Source organism: Leishmania major, chromosome 34 (genome assembly GCF_000002725.2).
Source record: "Leishmania major strain Friedlin complete genome, chromosome 34".
NCBI classification, from domain to species: Eukaryota; Euglenozoa; class Kinetoplastea; order Trypanosomatida; family Trypanosomatidae; genus Leishmania; species Leishmania major.
In genome coordinates, this window is record NC_007286.2 from 420,770 (window position 1) to 443,397 (window position 22,628).

General features: G+C 53.8%; 2 protein-coding genes across 2 annotated transcripts; both read left to right on the forward strand.

Annotated features, from left to right (window-relative positions):
• Positions 1–6,509: 6,509 nt before the first annotated feature.
• LMJF_34_0980 (amastin-like protein) lies at positions 6,510–7,091 on the forward strand (the record flags this gene model as incomplete). The annotated part of the gene is made up of 1 exon (XM_001686139.1): positions 6,510–7,091. One exon carries the CDS (start codon positions 6,510–6,512, stop codon positions 7,089–7,091), a length of 582 nt encoding a protein of 193 aa, XP_001686191.1.
• A 9,431-nt stretch (positions 7,092–16,522) lies between these two features.
• MDR1 (p-glycoprotein) lies at positions 16,523–20,548 on the forward strand (the record flags this gene model as incomplete). Its single annotated transcript, XM_001686140.1, has 1 exon — positions 16,523–20,548. The coding sequence occupies one exon, from the start codon at positions 16,523–16,525 to the stop codon at positions 20,546–20,548; it is 4,026 nt and encodes a 1,341-aa protein (XP_001686192.1).
• Between the last annotated feature and the right edge of the window lie 2,080 nt (positions 20,549–22,628).

The following is a 22,628-nucleotide window of genomic DNA, read 5'->3' on the forward strand; positions in this document are numbered from 1 at the left end:
AGGGACGTGCCTCTCAGCTTCTCCTCTCCGGTTCCTCCCTCCCGTCGGCCAAATGAGGTATGATTGTGCCCTTGCGCCACGATGATTTCGCACACAGCTGTTGTCTTGTCCCATGCGCGAGTGCGCCGCCTTGCAGGCACGCGAATCGGGCAAAAACAGAGGTTTCGAAGACCAAGTAAAAAAAGGCGTCTGAGGTGGCCAGCGCGATAGAGGAAATAGCACAGAGACATCAGAGCGCGCCGGGCCTGCATGTGTGTACGTCTATGCTTGTGCATCATCACTGCAAACTTACACGCGCAGACACACTCATACGGCGCATTCGCATGGAATCAAGTATATACAAATGCATGTTCATCTTTCGCTGTTGCGTTCGTGTTAGCTCTTCGCCCATTTTCCCGATTTCCCGATTTTTTGCGCGCTCGAATCCCAGTGATGGTGCTCGAGGCCTTTTCTTCCTTGAAACGTCTCTTCCTCACCTTCTTACTCTTTTTTTGCTCTCGTAGCAGTAGTCTGGCCATGTGTTGTCCTCGCACCTGCATTGTCCATCTCCTTGCGTATGCGGGGGCTGGCTCCTTTCATGTCTCATTTTTTTTCTTGTCTCTCGTCGTTGTGTATAGCAGGTAGACAGCAATGCTCGATTGATGGAGACGAGGCGGTGGAGAGAACATGTGTGCAAAGCATGTCGCAGGCGGCGCGCGTCAGTGTTCGAGCATCGGGCGGAACGCGGGAGCGCGAAAATGGACCGGCGGCCATATAGGAAAACTGCGAAAAGTGGGACGAGGTCGATGAGGGATGAGGAGTGAGGCGAGCAAGGAAGGAAGAGGACATGCCGCTGAGGATAATGTTGGACGCTGATGTAACAACAGAGCACTTAAATGAAGCTGCTTCTGCAATGCAAAACGTCCTCCATCCCCTCTCTCGCCACACATGCGGGCACGATCAGATAGGAACCCGACGCGTCTCTGTAGTTTACGACCTCGCTGCCTTTTTATCTTTCACGCCGCTTTCCTTCCAGTCCTCCAACTTTTGCCCCCCCCCCCCAACGACCCTCCTCCCGTTTCCAGCACGCGAGTCCGTCAAGCATGTCTGCATCATACCTCTCCCCTCGCGCACGTGATCATCTCCATACAAGACCCTTCGAATGCATCTGTTTCTCTCTTTTTTTTATTTAGTTTGTTCTCCTTTTCTCTCTGTCTGTCGTGTCCCGCTGCCTTTCTTGATCTCGGGATGTGCTTTTAGAAAACTCGCACACGGCGCCTGTGCCACGTCACGTGGTAACGCAACGGCGCACGTCCCTTTGTTTTCCGCGTGTCTCCCTTTGCCACTGATATATGTACATATATATATATATAATATGTGGTGGTGCTCTCTCTCTTCGTTTTCATTGTCTTGACATCCGCGCTGGCGACGACGCTCTTATGTGAGGCCACTCCCCCTCCCCTCCCCCACTCTTTTTTTGCGGTCGCCACAGCTCTTTGTTCTTTGTTTATCTATATATTTTATCTCGGTACACATTTCGCTTTTTGTTTTGTTTCTGCCGACGTCCTTTTCTGGTTTTGGTTGTTTAGTTCGTTGATGGGCTCTCCCTCTCTCTTTGCGCGTGCTTGCATGTGTGTCTGTCTGCGGCCCATGCCATCTCGCCTCTTCTTTTTTTTGATTTCCGAAGCTCTCCTGCGTCGGCATCCTGGATTCTTCTCGAAGACAAGTCATCCTCTTCCTCTGGTTCTTTCCCCCTTTTTTTGCCGTTGCCTCTTTAGTGATGATCACGTTTCCACGGCTGCTGCCTGTTTCTGCATCAGCTTGTCGTCTATGTTCCTCACATGACTATATCGTGTGCGTGTGCTCAAGTCGTCTGCCGTTTCCATCTCGTCTGTGTGACTTTGTACCGCGCAGCAACCCCCTCGCCAACGGTGCCGTGAGCCTTCACGCTCTTTGCCTTGCCTCCACCTGTCCCCTCTCTGTCACTCCGACTTTTTAGCGTTCTACAGTGTGTCGCAGGTCTTTTCGTTTCCATGTCTGTTGTTGGTGATGTTATCGGACCTCATCATGTTGCCACACTCGCATGCACATTATCTGTCCACGCACATGTGTGCACCTGCTACTTGTTGCTTGTGCGCGCGTGTGTGTCTGTGTGTGTACACCGCCCAAAACGCACAAGGGGGAGGGAGGGGGAGGGGCCGCTGTAGCGTGGATAAAAAGAGGGTGGAGGTGAAGAGGACGATGAGTGGAAGGTGTGGTGGGTCGGCGCTTTGAGATGAAAAGGGAGACATATCCGAAAACACACGTCCAGCGAGACGCAGGCACCCACGCATACAAAAGGAAAGGACACGTCAGATGACGGGGCCGCCTTTAGTGCGCAGCAGATCCCCACCAGCGAGGCTGTGCGCGTTCCGTTTTTTTTTGGTTTTACATGTCTTTTCTGTCCTCTCGTCGATTTTATTTCGTTTTATGGTATTTGCGTGTATTGCTTCTCTCTCGTTTAGTTGCGTGGATGCTCTCCGGCCTTCCACGCCCTTCTCTTTCCCACACTGCCTTTGTTTTCACATTTTTATCGTTGTTGCTCGCTTCTTCAGCTTTCACAACTGACCGCAACCACGCCACACCACGATGATACCCGCTTATGCACAGTTCCACCTGTGGCCCATCGACTTTTTGCGCACCTCATCGCCCTCCGTGACCGTATCTGTATTCCCCCTCTTCTGCGTGTTGCACCACAGACGATGCGCGTGAGCGGGATTCGACGCGTTTGTGCACATGCTTGTGCGCACCTCTCTCTCTGTCTGTCTTTAGGTGCGTGTGCGTGTGCAAGCGCATCTTTCTTTGTTTCTCTTCTTGGATTTCCCATTCACTACCACGTTCCCTCCTCACTCGTAGAGATGATGACAGCGTAGACGTTTGAAAGCCTTCACACACCGTTCCAGAGCCCAGGGAGCAACGAGAAGAACAGCAAAAAAAAAGTACATACACACACAGCTGACGCGAAATCAGCCGAATTTCTTTTCCTCTTCGTGTTGTCTGTTCTATCAATATGCCCCTCCTCCTTCCCTCCTCTTCCCCTGCACTTCTTCCAGAAGACACGCACACACACACACACACACACACACACACACACACATCAAGCAAAGGAGAAAGGTGAACCAAGGCAGACGATGAGAAGAGCGAAGAGATCAACGAGAAAGTATGCGTAGCTTCGTGTGACTGTGTGACTGTAGTGGAGCTTGAAAGGACGAGAACCACTGTGTGTGTGTGTGTGTGTGTGTGTGTGTGTGTGTATGTGTGTGAAGAGGGGCGCAGAAGAAAAATGAAACAAAAGAGGAACAACAGTCAAGAGCAAGGGTACTACTGGACGTCCACGCAGAGAACATGTCGAATGCCTAGCGCCTTTTTTGCTCTTTGTGTTGTTTCTGCCTTCCTGATGCTCTCCCCTCGCGTCTTTCTCTTGTCTGTGCCGCCGCCCCCGCCTCGCCCCTTTCCTCGATTCGTTTCAGTTAGCAGTACTCTCGCGCTTCTCTCACTTTTTATCTTGTACTCGTTTGTTTTTCTTCATTCTGCTGCATGCCTCTCCACGGCTGCGCTTGCCTCCCTGCTCCTTCCTCTCTTCGCGTTGTTTTGGTGTTTGCTTCTATTGTACATTGTGGGCGTGTTCACCGTGTGGGCTCCGGCCCCTCGTTTTCCTCCTCCCTTTTGGTCGTCGAACGAGGAATACTTATATACCTCATCGTCTGCCGCCTACTGAGCGTGCGACGACCTTTTCCGACCTCATTGCCAGGCCAAGGAGTGCACGAAAAAAGAAACAAGAAGGGGTGAGGGAGGGGCGAAATTGCTGACAGGCAATCATCACCGCAGCAGCTGAGACGAGCGTGAATGTGGTTTGGCCTGTGAAATCGGAGAGGATTCTGTTCTTACCTGTCTCTATTTCTATATTTTTTTCCATATTTCTTTCCTCGAATTCGCCAGTGATGAGTGGTTGGCGTGCATGCGCGCACACACGACAGTGATCATCTTGTGTGTGCATGCGCGCCCCCAGTGAGAGAGCTAGCAGATGCCTTCCAGTTTTTGCGTTTTTTTCGTTGCCTCCTTTCTCATTTCGTTCGCACGCGCGTTTATAAGGGTGATTGTGAGATTTTCTTTGCCTTGGCATCTGTGATACGTTCTTGCTTCATGGGTTCCTCCCGTTTTTTTTTTGTTCTTTTCTGTCGTTCTCTCTCGGTCTCTGACGCTTCATTGCACACCCTTCCACCGCCCTCTCCTCCCTCCCCTCTCTCCACATCGGCCGTGTGCGAGGTTGCGCCTTGTTTCTTGTGTTTTCCGAAGCCGGCGCTCTTCCTTATATTCTGTGAGTTTCTTCTTGTGTTCCCTCTGTTTTCCGGCTTGATCCGTTCCCTTGTGACTCCTCCTTCGCTTCCCCCCTCTCTCTTGCTGTGTTGGCGGCTACTCGTGTCACAGCGAAACAAGTCAAGGGCATGCTTCACAAGGATCGATAGCAGCAACAGCAGGCAAGAAGCGAAAAGGGGCATTCCTCTGCGAAAAAGGCAACAAGCAAAAACGTGAAATTGGAGTTGTCAACTATGCGTGCCTGGGTATAAGCGCACCTATCTGCACCCCTCCCTGCGCCACTGCCCCTCTCCCCTTCCCTCCGAACACACACACCCACACCCACACCAGGCGCGGGCTCAAGGCGACCAACATCCTCGACGCGCGATGGACAGGGATAGAGAGGAGTGATGCGGCGCGTCCACGAGCGCGAGCGAAAAGCGGGCATCCGAGACTGGGCAAAGAAAAAAAAAAGATACTCGGCTCTTCCCTCTTCTAACGGCTCTTAAACGAAGCGTGCGTTCACCCGCACGTGCACAGGGATAGGCAGACACACAGGCACACAAACGGATGAGGTGTACATCATAATGCATGGAGGCGTCGTTCGTTGTGACCGTATCATGCGAAGGAAACTGTGCTGCCGCTTGCCGGTACTAACCGTGGTGTGTTGCAGGCTCGTGAGTTTTAGATGCATGTGCAAAGCATGTGTGAACGGCATAGTATAATCGAATCTCATTCCGTAAGCCTCCACCAAATACCAAAACAAAATGGCAGGCACGAGGGACAGAAGGCTACCAGTATCGGAGTTTTGCAATCCTAGTAGATTGTGTCCCTCTCTTCTTCCTTCGCACCCCTCCTTTGACCTGCACCCGCGAATCCAACCACTGAGGAGCGAGTGGCCAGCTCATGCATCCATGTTCCTTAGCTTCCGCCACCTCGAGCTGACTACTTATCCAGCTTCTCATGCCGATACACAGCCAAGCGCTAGCTTCTCGCTTTTATTTTCTGCGCCCTCTCTCCGCTCCGCTCCTCCGATGACCTGCATTACCCTGGCTATCAAAACTCAACCATGAAATGTAACACTTATACTTGTATGCACGCCTTTTTATTTTGACATCGTTTTCGTTGCTGCTCCGAACGCGCTTTGGGATTACGGAAACATGCACGCACACATGCATGCATGCATGCCTATACACACGCCCACAAAGCACTCTTGAACAGATTTCTCGGTGCTCTACTTTCTATTCTCCACGTCGAACACGACTGCCAAACATATTATGTGTCTCAGCTTCGTTCTCTCTTTAGCTTTTTCGCATTGCCCTCTTCCTTTTACTTTCCTTTCTTTTTCGCTGTTTTGCCGCTTCATTTCGCAGACATCCCCCCTTTTTTTTTACTTTCGTGGGTGCGCAGCTCCCACAAACCCCTCTCTTCTCCCACTCTTCTGAGCCTTCCTCCTTTCTCCTCTCGTTGCCTCCTGGTATCTTCTTTTCCTTTCTCATCACGGTCTAAAATAGGAATTGAAGGTGCTATTAAGCACATTGCATCCACATCCTTCTCTTGTCTGTGTGCGTGTGTGTGTGCGTGCGTTGGTGTGTTTCTCTTTCCTTCTGTGTCGTCGTTCTCTTTCTCCATTCGTTCTCATCTTCGCTGTTGACAGCTGACGCGCCAACTCACACCGTGCCTACACTCCTAAGGTTATACGCTCACAGACACAGGCATTGCTCACTTGCTCCTTTCTCTTCCAAGCTCCGCCCCTCACTACAACACCACCACCAAAGAAAACAAACTCAGGAAGGGCAAACAAATAAACGCCCGCCCGCACGCGATCAGGCGCGCATCCCTCCTCCTCCTCCTCCTCTTCTTTTTTGTTTCTCTCGTATAGTTTCCGTTTTCGCGCATCTTTTGTTCTCTTTCCGTCCACGTTCGTTCTGCGGCCCTTTTACACCGGCCTCTCCTGCCCCTCCCTCCCTGCCCCAACGCACACACGCGCTTACACCGCCTTCCGCCCTCTCTCTCTCTCTCTCTCGCATAGTTTTGTCTTTCGGTTCTTCCGTCTGTATTCTCTGTGAGCAGCTACTGATTCCCACGTACGCAACGGCGGAAACGAAAGAAGCAGCACGGGCACCTAAGCGTACACCTACACCCCCAAACAGAGGACGACCCCTCCTCCCCTTCCCGCTCCAACAGCAACAAAAATGGGCTGCATTTCCGGGATAGTATTCGGCGTCCTCCAGTTTGTGGCGATACTCTTCGTCGCTGTTGGCACTCCGCTGGCGATGTACATGCCGCTGAACGACAGTGTTCTCCATGTCTACAACGGCTACTGCGTCTCGCTGTGGGGGATTCGCGATAGATGCTTGATATTGCTGTACTCGGTTAGTCCTAACGATGTCTGGTCTGAGTGCCACGGCCGCGTGGGTCGCTTCAAAATAGCGCAGGTGTGCGCCATTGCGGGTGCCGTCATCCTCGCCGCTTCGCTGCTGGGAAGCTTTCTGGATGCGTGCTGCTGCTGCTGCATCAAGTGGGTGTGCATTTTGCTGAACTTATTGGCCGCGGCTCTGCTTGCAATCAGCTGGGGCTGCATGCTGGATTGCTATCTGCATAATCAAGGTAGCCATATTGTCAACAACGTAGACGTGTGCACTCAAATGCGCAACTTCACCGGAGTTGATAACGCACACCCCGAGGGAATGCAGCTGGGCGTTGGTTTTGGTCTTCTCGTTACCGCGTGCATTGTCAGCTTCGTGAACATATTTGTCATGCTTATACCGTGCTGAAGTCGAGCTTGCAGGGACCCACCTCCTCTGCAAAAACACAGAAGCACAGGGTACTGAACATTGCCCCCCCCCCCTTCCCCTCCCCTTCCTCCCGAAGAAACAAACAACTAAAAGAAAAGTATATAGTGAGGGGTGAGTCGGCTGAGACACCAGAGAGAAGTGTTCGCCATGCGGTGAAAGAGAGAGAGAGAGAGGTGAACACAAGTGCCAAGGTGAAATGTAGGCGTACTGCGCGCACACTTGTTTGTCACGCCACGAAAAAGAAAAGGAGAAAAGCCCCGAGCATAACCAGCGGGAGGCCTGCGGCGCCAGATAAACAAGCACTTCGATGAAGATGCCAAAGACTGCATGAAAAATCTTGTGCGCCGCACCCCCAAGAGGATTCTGCAGCCCCCCTCCTCTTTTTCTGTCAGCACCTTGCGCTTGCCGGTGACTGTTTTGCGGCCATTCATTCTGGTGTCTGTGCTTCGGTGCCTCAAATAGGTGTGCTTTTCGAACGAGCCAGCAGCATGTTGGCCCAGCAAGGGGGCGCTTATGAATCCACTGCAGTGGGACGAGTTCGCGGACCAGCAAGACAGACAAGGACCACGGAACAAGGCGAAAGGGCAAGGTAAGAAGCGCAGAGTACAAGAGATCGAAACGACAGCATCTTTTTCGTTCATTTCGAACTCTTCTATGCGCCGCAAGCCGTGGTAACAGGGGAGGACAGCACACCTCTCAGTGCGTGGTGGTGTCACAGGGCCCAGCACCCCTCCCCCTCTCTGTGTGTGTGTGTGTAGGGAAGCCAAGCAGCCCCTCACCCCCCCCCCCCCCACTGCGCCTGCTAATGCGGGACCACCTCTGGCGGTGACAGGGTCCAGTACCCACGACGTGGGGAGGTCAGAGTGATTTGCCGCCACTGGCGTCGGGAGACCAGGCCTGGATGGCGTTGCGCCGAAGCGACCGGCGACAGTGAACACGCCTGCGCTAATCTATATGATGGGCGCAGTGGCAGCGTGACTCGAGCATACCCCACCCCGGCCCTCGCACCGCCGACTGATGGTGGTGGTGCGTGGGGGGCCTGAGCCACCCAGAGAGGGACTCACCACCTGACGACTGGCACGGTGGGAGCGGCTGTGAGGCGACCTGCAGCGCGGAGGGTCGGTAGAGCTTGAGGCCGAGGCGGTGCTCCGATGACTGAGTCGGCGCATGGTTGCAGCGCGTGTGTCTACGGCTGCCTTGCACCACGTGAGGTGGGCGCCTGTGGGGCCGGCCAGAGGGGTGGAGTGGTGCTTGGCTCCTGTTGCATGGCACAGTAGGGACACGCGTCGGGTGGTGGTGGTGGTGGGGAGTCTTTGGCGCTGCAACTATGTTGATGTCCGCCTTGAATGTGTTGTGCGCTTCATGCGTAACAGCACAGTTGCCGCGAAAGTGTTTTACGTGGTCTTGTAGGGCCTGCCTCTTTCTTGTCTCTCCGACTCGTATTCAGTTGCTGTGGGTGCCTCAGTTTCACTTTCACATCCGCCTTCGCGTTTTTTCTTTCCCTTTTTCGTCGAGTGCTTTGTTATATCGCGTGTTGTGGCTATTCTATATGCGTGCTTCTCCTGTGCAAGTCTTCACGAATTCCCTTCGTGTTGTTTCCCAACGCAGAGGGGCAAACCACACACGCACACACACATGTATATGTATATATATATATATACATGCATACATCGATATATTATATATGCTTATTTACACGCAGAGAAACATAAGAGACAGCTCGAAACGGATGTCGATTTTCTTGTTCGTGCTTGCCTCTTTTGTTGTGTCCCCTCTCTACTTGGCGTGTTTTCTCACTGTCTGCGATAACGCGTCAGCCCTTCCACCAGCGGCTTCGGGCTCGCCTCTTTCTTTTTCCCCTTTTGTTCGTTGGTGTTATCTATGTAAACGCGTCCGTTCGGCTTGTTGCGACACACAGCAACCACAACTAAGGGGAAGAAACACGCAAGTACAGCCACATCTGGAAGCATTGATCGTCGACTAAGATCAGCTCTTTTTCCTTGTGCCCTCCTCCCTATCTGTTTGTTGCTCTTGTCTTCGCCTTTCTCTCTCTCTCTCTCTCGACCTGCACGACTATGCGTGTTTCTGCCCCTGATGTCTGTCGAAAGGGTTCCTAGAGGGGGGGGGGAGGGAGGGAGGGAGGGAGGGAGGGAGGGAGGGAAGCTCCGCGTCTCTCAATGCTGGTGATCTTTCTCTGGGCGTGTGCCCGTGTGCTCGTTCTGTTGTCTTTTATGCACTCCTCATCGAAAAGAGACGAGCCTTTGTCCCTTTCCCGCCCCCCCTCCAAAAAAAAAAACCATCATGCAAATGCAACGATGTGCTAGGACAACACACTTAGAGAGACATATATAGTGCAGTGTGCCCCCTTCCCCCCGGATTCTCTCATCGCTGATGCTGGGGACAGCATGCCGTTTGTTGGTTTATTTATAATTTCGTTGCTTCTTGTGTGCAAGCGACAGAGTAGGCACGAAGGAGAGGGCGCCTGCGGGTTCCCGTCTTCGTGCCCTCTCTTTTTCTTGGGTGGGGGGTTTCAACCACTGAACGCCAAACAAAATTGTGTCTCTGTCTGTGTGTGTCTCCCTCTCCCCTTTGCTTTTGGCTTGTACTCGATCTCTTGTTTCAGGCTCTTCCTTTTTCCCTCGTGCGTCCCTGTTGTCATCGATTCTCCTCGGTGCTGCTTCTCTCGTGTTTCTCGACCCCCGCTTGTTTTGTGTTTCTCTGCTGTTTTTTAAACTTCTAAAATTTCGTTCTTGGCATGCTTTTCGTGTATTTCCCCCGCCCCGCCCCGCCCCCATTTTTTTTTCTGGCCCTCAACCTCTGTGCTGTATTTTATTTTAATTTTTTTTTTGGTTTTCGAATTCGGGTCGGTGTGGTTTCTGCGCATCGTCCTCCCTCTTTTTCTCTTCTCGTGCTTTTTTCCTCCACTTTTCCTACGCATGCGGGCGAGTCATCCATACACGCCCGCCTTCCATGGCATCGACGGACGATGAAGAGAACACGCTCTCCCCCTCCACTCCCCAGACAACACTATTGTCCTGAGGCAAACCCCAGAATGCAAAAAAAAAACAAATGTGGATGCTGTGCTCACGGGCTGTCAAGCATATCGACGATGATATATATCATCCGAGCGAGGCATGCAGAGATCAGCAGAGAAGAAGTGATGGGCGAAAAAGTCGCACAGAGAGGCACACTGATCAGTCCCAAAGCGCATGCGTGCGAAAGGTGCGGCATCTCCTGCGTCCCACGCGGTTGGCTGATGAGGTGCCAATACCCGAAGCATGGCGAGAGCTCCCCTGAATGGCACCATCGAGCCGTCCAGAGTCCTGTATGGAGAGTATTCACACCATATTACCGCATGAGGCGGCTTGAAGCGACAGAGGGAGGGGCATGGCGTGCAGGCAGAGCGCAGGGTGTCAGAGGGCCCTGACCTGCGGCTGGCCCACCTCCCTGTACTGGTTCGACATGCACCCAGACCACCAGCCCCTGCTGCCTGCACGCCGCACCACCGCCTCCACCCTTGAGCTGGACTCTGAAGGTGGCCCTGTGGGATGATGGCATGCAGTGCACCCTGGCCCATGTGGCGCCGATCGCGCAGCACGTGTGCGTGGAATGGGCGAGGAAGGACAAGGTGGCGGGCCCGCTAGCGGCATGGCCCGATGCAACGGCGGCCAGCTCATCCTCGCCGGCCCGGATGTCGCCGCGGTGCGACAGGGGTGGGTAGGCCGCGGCTGTATGCGTACACGTGTCGACGCGCTCTTGGTGGAACGGCGACGTTGACTAAAGAAAAGGTAGACCGCTTCGATCCTTCGCCTCTATTGGGTTCTCTTGCTCACTCCATGACGCCTTCGTGCACTTTCTTTGGCAGACTTGCGTGCGTGTTCACCACAACGGAGGAAGCGCACAGCTTCCAATACGCGAATGTGTGCATCTTGTCTCGTTCTGCGACTGTCTCGCTCGACCCGCCCTCCTGTGGCACAAAATCATAAGCAGAAGAAGAAACATATGCGGACCGCTCAGCAGGCGAGTGCGGGCGTGGGCTTGTTTGTATGTGGGGAGGGGGATCGGAAAGAACGGAGTTGCGACCAGGATAGCAACGACAGGAGGACAGCGGTTCAAAGAAGAGGGATAGCAATTCGCCGGCCTCGTTGCATTGATGTCTTTTATTTGTCTGTGTTTGCATGCGCGCGTGTGCAGGTGTGTGGTGTGTGGACGTCGTTTCGTGCTCCTCTCACCTGCGATAATCAAACGGGCTTCTCTTTTTCCGTGCCTTGTAATATATATATATATATATGTATGTGTTTTCGCTTGTTTTGTTGCGCCTTATTGGGAGAATAAGGGTCTCCTTTCTCCGCTTGGCCAACTTTCAAGGGGGGGGGGCTGTCGCGTCTTCTCTTTTACCGGATGATTCCCTCCCAGTGTGTGTCTGCAGCGCGTGCTGGACTACGGGAAGGGAAGGAGGCGCAAAGCGAAAGGAGATATGTACGGGTCATCTCCTCACCCCGCTCCCACAGCGAAATCCCTTCGACTTTTTGTCTGCGCTCTCTGTTCTCGAGTTGACATTGTCGAGAGCAGCAGCTGCAACACTTTAGATTAGGTGTGGTTTGTTCTCTTTTCTTTTCCCCCATGACCCTTTCACCGGCACTGTATCAGCATATCTCTGTGCATCTACATGCGGGCGGCCCACAGACACACGCCAACGCACAAAGACAGACTGACTCACCGACGCGCAGCAGCGGTTGAGAGGGCTGCACGACTTGTCTTAGACAGATGACGGAGGAAGAGAGGGAAACAGGGGCGGTAGAGGCATGACAGAGGCAGCAGGAAGAGAGTGATAGCTATAAAACCCCCTCCCCCTCCTCCATGCACCCACGCACTACCGTCTCCCAATCCTCGTCTACTTCAGACCTCCTCCTCTTTCCCTCATCTGCCTTCTCTTTTTCTTCTGTGACGGACCCCTATGCCCACATGACGTGCTCAACACAGTCAACAAAGAAGGGCGGGTTGGGTGGGTGGGAGGGAGGGAGGAATATCGCACGTTTAAGTGGACTCTTTCACACAAAAGAAGGATGGGTATTGGGCACACACACAAACACACACACACACATACACCCACAGTTGCATATATATATATATATATATATATATATATACATATACATGCATGCACACACTCATATGCGTTTGAGTATACATGTGCGCATGCATGCGTGCTTGTGCATGCCTCCTCCTCTGGTCCCTCCCCTCCCGCTTCTGCCATTTTTTTTCTTGTCTCCTTTTTTTGTCATGTCTTCGCTTAGCCATTATGTCGACTGATTTCTTCTTCCTTTTCTTCGCCTTTGCTTGTGTTCTCTTCCCCCCTCTCTCTGTGTATGTGTGCGTGTGTTGACTATCACTCTTCTGCCGAGTGTAGATGGTCGACGACTGCGGCAACTGCGAGCCGAACAGCGTACAGGCGAACCCGTGAGAAAGAACGATATGAAAAAAAGCAAAGGTGGGGTGGTGGTGGTGGGGGGCACTAACGCTCCATCTTTCCTTTCATAAGTGTTGCAGAATAGCGTTGAACAACAACAAAGAAAAGAGGTGATGATGAGTCCAGGCACAAGCAAACACATGGATCGCAGTCCTGACACGCTCGCCGTGTTGCCCTGCACCCTCCCTACCCCCTCCCAATTTCTTTGAAAAGCGAAGAAGCTGAGGTCTGGTTAGCAACGACGTGTTGTTCATCGGCTTTCTTTGGCTTCTCCTTCCGTGGCTGTGGGCACTTTATCGTCCCGTCTTCGTCTACCGCCTTCCGTTTTCCACTGTTACACCACCCCGCTCTTCTTTATCTCTCTCCCTCTTCACGCACACTTGCTTTCGTCTTTCTTATCAACCATCACCTCCGCGCTGCATGTCCATATGAACCGCCGCTCCCCCACCTCTCGGCTCCTTTTTGCTCGCCTTTCTTCGCGCGCCAGCTGCGCACCAGCTCCCTTAGCACCAACTGAGGCAGCTGAGAAACCGCCCCCCTCCCCTCTCTGTCTGTCTCTCTCTCTCTCTCTCTTACACACGCACACACGAGCATCACATCTTCACAAAGCCATTGGATCTAGCGACGATCGAGTTCCCCTTACCCCTTCTCGTCTTGTTGGTACGTACTAGTGCTGCCATGATTGCTGGCGCGTAGGTGATCATCTCGTTATCTTATGCTGCTGCTGCTGCTTCTTGTTTGTGTGTGTGTGTGTGCTTGCTGTGAATACTCCTAGCTGCGTGCGTATTCATCTGCCTCTTGTGCTGCACAGTTGCTCGACCGTCAACCGTCTTCGACTGTTTCGCTCTCTCTCTCTCTCTCTGCGCCTTCTTTCATTCGATCTTCGCCTTGGTGATCACTTCAGCGAAAGACACCAACAACAAGCGTGCCACCTCTCCCGTGACACGTGGCACTGCTCTTTTCCATCTCATCTTTGGATCTCCAGCCTGGTGCAGTCGCTTCACAGGCGTGGGTACAGCCAAAACTTTCTTCATCGGGCCCCTCCGTCTCTCTCTCTCTCTTGTGCGCTTCCCTTCCCTTCCCTTCCCCTTGTCGCACCCTTCCGTTTTCCAGCATTCTTCTACCTTCCATATTCGTTTCTTCCCCCCCCTCTGTCATCTTACACCAAACACATATTTTTTTGCTTTCGCATTTCTTTACATTTTTGTGTCTCTCTCTCTCTCTGTGTGTGAGTGTGTGAGTGTGCGACAGGTTTACGGCTTCTGAAGGTGTCTTGTTTCCACTGTAACGAAAAAAAACACGATCGTAGCCCAAGCCCTCCTCCTTCCACCCGCGACGCACGTATAGGACGCATCAGAACAACAAGACGCAAAACTGCCACAGATTGAGTTCAGAGGTGTACTATTAAGAGTCAGGACAAACAGATAAGCACTTTGAAAAGTATCGGCACGACGGAGAAACGAAGAGCGTTGTGTGCATCGTTTTTCTGTGTGTTAGCGAGGTGCTTCTCGTTTTGTTTCGCCTTTCTGCAAGCATTGCAATTTTGCATCTCTCCCCCCCCTTTCTCTCCGCCCACACACCCAGCTACACAGACATAAACACGCTTGGCCGACTCAACAGGTCATAGTGTTGCTCTAGTATCCGCATCTCTTCCCCACCCGGCGAGTGGAGTCTCTCTCTTCTTTCTGTGGTTTTCCCTTTTTATTTTCTGTAACAGACCAACCCCCCCCCCCCTCTCCCCCCTTCATCTACATCTCGGTGCATCTGTCTGTGGATTCCTTGCGTCTGCTTTTTGTGCCATACACGCTCCCTCCACCCCCTCTCCCATCTTTCGCTGTCTCCATTCCTTCCTAACATACGCTTCCCCTATTTATAGAAGCCGTTGATATCATCACGCTTTATTTTTTTTGTCGTTGTTTTGTAACGACTGGTAGACGAGAGGCCTTTACCCAACACCCACCCACCCACCCACACCCCCCCCCCACACACACACACACATACGCGCTGTATTTGTGCATGTATATATATATATTCCGTTTTGGTTGCCCTTCCTTGTAGCCTTTCCCTCTTCCTTGTGCCGTACCTCGCCTCTCCTCTTCTCTTCTTTTTTCCGTTTTTTTTTTCAGTATCTTTTTTGCTCGTGTCTTCGCTCGCCTGCTGGTGTACGATCGCAAGGTTCCCGCCTGCTGAGCTTCGCCTTGACTCATCACTTCTGTGCACTTGTATTGCTTGTGTATCAAGGCTTTTCTACCGTTTTTTTTTTCTCTGTCACCTTTACTTCTCTTCTCCTGCGCGCACTACCAGCCGTTCTTCTCAGCGGTGTTGGTGGGGTCGATTCCATTTTTTTCTCTGTGTGTCGAAGAGGGCCGTGTGACGCTCCTTCTTTGCTTCCTGTTTTGTCGTCCGACCCCTTCTCTCTCCCCCTCTCCATATCGTGCCCTCCTTCTCTTTTTCATCTCTCGCGTGTCGCCATCACATTCCTCTGCGGCTTTAACGTGGGGCATTCGTTTTGCGTGCAGCTGTGCACATTATACATGTGTATATATATATATATATATGCGTGTGTGCTTATGTGTAGTGGTTGTCCCTAGTCGAGTTGTATTGGGTTTCTCTCATCGTCACCATCTTGGCTCTCTCCCGCTTTTTTCGTTGCCCTCTTTCCCCTTTTTTTGTGGTTTGTTGTGGCGCACTGCACTGGCGACTCTCTTCGCTGATTACTGCGACTGCTCTTGTTGTTGTTCGTCCCCCCCCCCCCCACCTCCTTCGGCCCTTTGTTCTTCTCTCTCGATAAAAGTACGTACATTCTATCGAATATTATATATATATATATATGTATATATATATATATATCTTACATGGTATATCTATACGTGATGCATAGGATATACTACGTGTAGCATACAGTTGTGTTTACCTTTTTTGTTCGCGTTTCATAGAATTTATGCGTTGCTGAAGGCTGATTTCACACCGACACACACAGAGACACCAGCAATCAAACAGTAACAAGGAGCGACCAACCGGAAGCTGCTTCAGTTGTCTTTTTCTTTCGTCCTTTTTGCTTGCGCGTACGCAGGGGGTGCTACGTCGCCGCCAGCCGCGCACTGATCCTTCTGCCCACCTTTCTCTCACCTTCGGCCAATTTCGACGATCTTGCATACAGGAACACAAACAGGATCAATCCACGCAGAGAGGCAAGCACGGAAACCAACTTGGCACACATTTAGGGACGAGTGTGCGTGTTTTGAGTGCGTCACCGTCTCTGTCTCTTCACTTGTTGGCTCTCCTTCCTCTGCGATCTTCCTTCTTTTTTTTATTATTGTGTGTGCACCCAAAGCGTTACTTCTCTCGTCTTGTGAGGACATCTGTTGTGTCTAGGCGGTTTACGCTACCTTACTATCCAAACCATCGCTTGCCTCCTCTTTTACGGACCCCTAAAACAACCGCCGACCTTCAGCTGCACAGAGGTGCGGCAGATAAGATCCTCCTTCGACTCACCACGAGACGACGACCAGACAAGAGGTGTGACGCTCCTTCTCTTCCTCTTGGCACGATACCGCCTCTTCGACGCAGCTCTTGTTGTTGCTGTTACGTTATTTTTTCTTCTTTTATTGTCGCTCCCTCTCTCTGTGGGGAGGGGCACGCGTGCATTACCTCTCAATTTCGACCCGATTCGGCTCTTTGGTGTGTGTGTGTGTGAGTGGGGGGTGAGGGTACCGTTGTAGGTTTGCTTGTCGCCTTCCTCTGTGTCCAGCGCGTCCAGCGGCAGCGCGTCGCCCGCACGTCGACTACCCTGCAGACGAAAGTAACAGGCCCAAAGCTCATCGCACCCGGGCCAGCGTCTTTCCCCTTTTTATCTCCTCTGCTGACTGGGGCGCACGGAGGAAAAGTACCGACTTCCCGCTTGAGACTCCACTTTTGCAGCTTGCACGCTGTATACGCCATGCCCGAGGGCTCTGAAAGGGGTGCGAGCGCCAAGGGCGGCTCCGTCTTTGAATGGGAGGATAGACAGGGGTCATTTTCTCCCCACCAACCCATTGCGGAGGGGCTGGTCGAACGCGGCGACTGTTGCGAACACAATGACTATAGATACGGTCCGGCACCGCAGTCGAGGGAGTTGATCGATATGTCGCACACGTATGACGTGTATGTGGACGAGGGAAAGCTGGCACTGGTGAATAAGCCTGCCGATCAGAGTGACAGCACGCACGGCGGCAGTGGCTACGACAGCCGCAATCCTCTGTTCAGTGCCGAGGAGGAGGTTAAGAGGGCGGCGGTGAACGAAAGTGTGAGCCCTATAGCGATTTTTCGCTACGCCGACACGACTGACCGTGCTCTCATGATTATTGGCACCATCTTTGCAATCTGCAGCGGTGCCGGCATGCCCTTCTTCTCTTTTATATTTGGCCGTATCGCAATGGATCTCATGTCTGGCGTGGGCAGTGTCGAGCTCAGCGCGGCGAAGATGTCGTTGATCATGGTGTACGTCGGTATCGGCATGTTCGTGACCTGTGGTGGCCACGTGCTATGCTGGACGGTGACAGCGTCTCGTCAGGAAGGGCGCATCCGTCTGAACTTCTTTCGCGCTGTGCTGCGCCAGGACATTGGGTGGCACGACGAGCACAGCCCTGGCGAGCTGACCGCTCGCATGACGGGCGACACACATGTGATCCAGAATGGCATTAACGATAAGTTGTCGCAGGGTATCATGAACGGCGCCATGGGTATCATCGGCTACATCGCCGGCTTCGCGTTTTCGTGGGAGTTGACGCTTGTGATGGTCGGCATGATGCCCTTCATTATTGTTATGACTGCCATAATCGGCAACATCGTGTCCAAGATGACAGAGTCGTCGCTCAAGCACTTTGCGAAGGCCGGCTCTCTGGCGACGGAGGTGATGGAGAACATCCGCACGGTGCAGGTGTTTGGCCGCGAGGACTACGAGTTGCAGCGGTTCGCTGAAGCGGTCCTGCACGCCCAGGACCGTGGTATCCGCAAAGAGTTTGCGGGCAACCTTTCTGCAGCGGTGATCATGGCCCTCGTATATCTCAGCTACACTATCGCCTTTTTCTTCGGCTCCTACCTAGTCGAATGGGGTCGCCGTGACATGGCGGATATCATTTCTACCTTTCTGGCCGTGCTGATGGGTAGCCTTGGCCTCGGGTTCGTGGCACCCAGCGTGACTGCATTCACCGAGTCCCGTGCTGCCGCGTACGCGATCTTCAAGGCGATCGACCGTGTACCACCGGTGGACATCGACGCTGACGGCGTACCTGTAACGGGCTTTGAGCAGAGCATCGAGTTTCGCAACGTGCGGTTCTCGTACCCGACTCGCCCGGACATGATACTGTTCCGCGACCTGAACCTGACGATCAGGTGCGGGCAGAAGATTGCGTTCTCCGGGTCGTCTGGGTGCGGCAAGTCGTCGATGCTCGGGCTGATCCAGCGCTTCTACGACCCTGCTGGCGGCACCGTGCTGTGCGACGGCGTGGACATGCGCGAGCTATGCCTGCGCGACTGGCGCGACCAGATCGGGATCGTGTCGCAGGAGCCCAACCTGTTCGCGGGGACGATGATGGAGAACGTGCGCGTGGGGAAACCCAACGCGACGGAGGAGGAGGTGATCGAGGCCTGCAGACAGGCGAACGTCCACGACACCATCATGAGCCTGCCGGACCAGTACAACACGCCCGTGGGTGCTGTGGGCTCTCAGCTGTCGGGCGGGCAGAAGCAGCGAATCGCGATTGCGCGCGCACTCGTCAAGCGGCCGCCGATCCTGCTGCTGGACGAGGCGACGAGTGCGCTGGACCGGAAGTCTGAGATGGAGGTACAGCGTTCGTTGGACCGGCTGATGGAGAAGGGCGGGATGACCGTGATCGTGATTGCGCACCGGCTCGCGACAATCCGCAACGTGGATTGCATCTACTACGTGAAGTACGACGGCGCGGAGGGGAGCAAGATCACGGAGAGCGGGACGTTCGACGAGCTGATGGAGCTCGGTGGAGAGTTTGCTGCCATGGCGAGGATCCAGGGCGTGTCTACTGGTGACGTGAGGAGCGGCGCAAGGGGGCAGGACTGCGGCAAGGCAAATGACTTCCTGAACGTGATTCTGGACGAGGCGGCTCTTGCGCACCTGGACGAGGAGGCGCCGCGCACGGCGCGTCAGAAGGTGCCAATCGAGGAGCTCGCCAAGTGGGAAGTGAATGATGTGAACGTTGGCTTCCGACGGTTGATGGGAATGAATAAGGACAAATCGTGGGCTGTGGCTCTGGGTATTCTCGGCTCGGCGGTCGGTGGCGCCGCCCGACCTACGAGCTCCATCTTGATGGGCTACATGCTGCGCGTGCTTGGCGAGTATAGTGTTAACAAGAATGTTGAACAACTGCGCAGTGGAACCAACCTGTACGCTCCGCTGTTTATTCTCTTTTCGTTTGCAACCTTCTTGGGTTGGGTTCTGCACGGCTTTTACGGATACGCAGGTGAGCACTTGACAACGAAGATCCGCGTGTTGCTGTTCCGTCAGATCATGCGCCAGGACATGAACTTCTTTGACATTCCCGGACGTGATGCTGGCACCCTGGCCGGGATGCTATCCGGCGACTGCGAGGCCGTGCATCAGCTGTGGGGCCCGTCGATTGGCCTGAAAGTGCAGACGGTATGCATTGTTGCTTCTGGGGTTGTGGTGAGCTTCATCTACCAGTGGAAGCTTGCGCTTGTAGCGCTGGCTTGCATGCCGTTGCTCATTGGCTGCAGCCTTGCTGAGCGTACGATGATGAACGGGTATACAAAGAGCAAGGAGGGTGACACAAGCGACACGATTGTGACGGAGGCGCTGTCGAGTGTGCGCACAGTGACATCGTTCAACATGAAGGCGGATCGCGTTGAGGCCTTCGAGGCAACACTGCGAGTAGAGACGCCGCGCAGTGTAAAAAAGGGCATCATTGCCGGCAGCATCTATGGCGCCACACAGTTTATTTATTACAGCGCCTACGCCCTGTGCTTCTGGTATGGTAGCAAACTGATTGACCGGGGCGAGGCGCAATTCACGGATGTCATGATCGCGAGCATGTCGATCCTGCTCGGTGCGCAGAACGCCGGTGAAGCTGGTGCATTCGCGACGAAGCTGGCAGACGCGGAGCGCTCTGCGAAACGTGTGTTCAGCGTGATCGACCGCGTGCCTGACGTGGACATCGAGCAGCCCGGCGACAAGGATCTGGGCAAGGGCTGTGACGTTGACTTCCGAAAGGTGCAGTTCATCTATTCTGCGCGACCGAAGCAGGTTGTGCTTGCGTCCGTGAACCTGCGGTTCGGCGACGGAACGGCCAACGGGCTGATGGGGCAGACGGGGTGCGGAAAGTCGACGATCATTCAGATGCTTGCCCGCTTCTACGATCGGCGCTCTGGGCTGATCTGCGTGAATGGGAAGGACCTGTCGTCACTGGACATCGCGGAGTGGCGGCGCAACATCAGTGTTGTGCTCCAGGAGCCGAATCTGTTCAGCGGGACTGTGCGGGAAAACATCCGCTACGCGCGCGAGGACGCGACGGACGATGAAGTCGAGGAGGCCGCGCGGCTTGCACAAATCCACTGGGAGATCGTGAAGTGGCCAGATGGCTACAACACGGAAGTGGGGTACAAAGGCAGCGCGCTGTCTGGCGGTCAGAAGCAGCGCGTTGCGATCGCGCGCGGGCTGCTGCGGCGACCGAAACTGCTGCTGCTGGACGAGGCGACGAGCGCGCTCGACAATGTGACGGAGGCGAAGGTGCAAGAGGGCATCAACGCGTACCAGGCGAAATACGGGGTCACGTCGGTAAGCATTGCGCACCGGTTGACAACGATCCGCCACTGCGACCAGATCATCCTGCTAGACTCTGGGCACATCATCGAGCAGGGCAGCCACGAGGAGCTGATGGCGCTTGGCGGGGAGTACATGATGCGCTATGACCTGTACACGGGCGCGAGCTCGTGAGGAGGGCTGGGTGCCGCGCGACGGCACTTACCCGCGACCGGGTTTTGCTCGTTACCGATTTTTCGTGGCTTGCTTCTACCACGGAGGGATCGTGGTTGCTTTGGGGCGACGCTTTCGTGCAGTTCGATTCGGTGGCGCAGCTCTTGCATGGCACCTCTCGCTTACCATACGTACCGTCGATGTATTGGGAGGCATTAGGGGCCGCTTGTGTTCCTGCGATTGGTGACGTCGTGCTTTTCTTTTCTGTCGGATTTCACCACCAGTCACGCGCTCCACTTGACACTGCCAGCTTGCTTCTCTATAAGTTTTTTTTTTGCTTCGGCGCACTCGTGGGGCTGCGTGCGGCTACTACACTTCCTCTTGTACTGGCCGTGCTGGCTTCGGGAGAGTTGTTTCGCATAGCGCTGCCGCCCTCGGCTTGTGCTGGTGTTGTGGGCAACAAATGGAAAGAAGCTGTGCGAGGCCTGCGTCTGCCTCGGACGGTTTTGCTTTCTCTCTTTTTTTCCTTGTCTGCCGGTCCCCTCCCCACCCCCCTCCTCCTCCTTCCACTGGTGTACATGTCTTTGGAAGTTCGCTCTCTCCCCTTCCAGCGGGCCCCTCTGCTTTGCTGACGTATCCGCTCGTCTCCTTCTTTCCTTGTCCCCTCTTCCGTTGCACGAACCTCCACTGGCGAGCGAAGAAAAGAGAAGGGGCACCGCAGAGTAGCGTGGTGGAAAGGACGAAGCGATAAGAATCGTACACGCGCGCACAAAGGCTAGAGACAAGCTCGATTCCAGTGCTTGAGAAACGGATGCTGTATAAAGGAGGCACTCGCGGGTGCTCAACGCCACTCTTCCTCCCTCCCACACGGTGATCAATGGCCTTCCCATCTGTTTCGCCTCTGTTTCTCTCTGTTTTTTTTTCTGGGTTCTTTCGCTGTTTATGCCATCTGATGCCTCAGCAAGGCACTGGGTGAAGGAGAAATAGCTCCTTTGTTTCCTGCTTTCCTCTGGTCCCTCATCTTGCTGGGGGGACGTTGCATACGCAACGGGGCAAGGGCGTTGACCTGAGGCTGCAGGGAATGTAGAAGTCCACTGCCCTGCTACCACGCTTCACCCCCCTCCGCTGCTGCTTTCTCTGCCCTTGATACCGGGGAAATGCCTGCACCGCTGCTGGACTGTGCTGCGTGTGTGTGTGTGTGTGTGTCGGCCTCTGCCTGTGTATGTGTATGCGGTTGTGTCTGATGTCATTTGCAGGACAAGGCGTTTCCTTTTTCCCTCCCCCTTTCTGGCGTGTCCCTAGGCTGCTTCCGTTTTGCTCTCTCTTCCGGCCCCGCATCTCTCCTGTCTTCCTTTTTATTTTCACTGTGCATATCCGCTGATTCTAGTGTCAGAGGCGATTAAAAGAAGTGGTGGTGGTGGGGAGGGTAGGGTTTGGATGTCGAGGTGAGAGGTCGAGAAGGAAAAGACATACAAGAATCGGTGAAAGGGGCTTATGTGCGTGTCCATATCCTCATGAGGAGGTCACGGTACAGAGAGCGCAGGCAGCTCTGCCGTTGGCGCGCATCTCGGCAGATACGGTTGCCTCCAATATAGTGAAGCTGTTCCTTTCCTCCCCTCCTCCTTCGTCCCTCACCCCTCTCTCTCTACACACCGACACACGCACACTTTCGACTGAATTCGTTTTCCTTTCCCCGCCTCTTCTAGTTCACGCAGAAGATGCATAGTGTTGTATGCTCTCTCTCTCTCTCTCGCTCTTGAACGACTATGAGCCCCGAACTATCTCTCTTTCTATCCTTCGCGTGTCTTTTAGGCCTTTGATGCTTTCGTTTTGCTCCCTTTTTTTCGTCTCGGATGGTTTCTGCGTGTTTCGACGTCTCACGCTCTCCCTCGCTTCTCCCCCCCGCACTTCCCACTGCATCTCCCTACTTTTGCTTGGACTTTATTTGAGTTGCGCCGTCTTCTGCTCACTCCCCAGTGTTCTCTTCCTCTTTCCACTTCTTTCATGTGTTTTGCTGGGACGCGCCAGTTGCGTCATGCAGAACAGATAGGAAGATGGCAAGTCAGGGAGGAGGGGGAGGGGGAGGCAGAGCCCGAGAAGG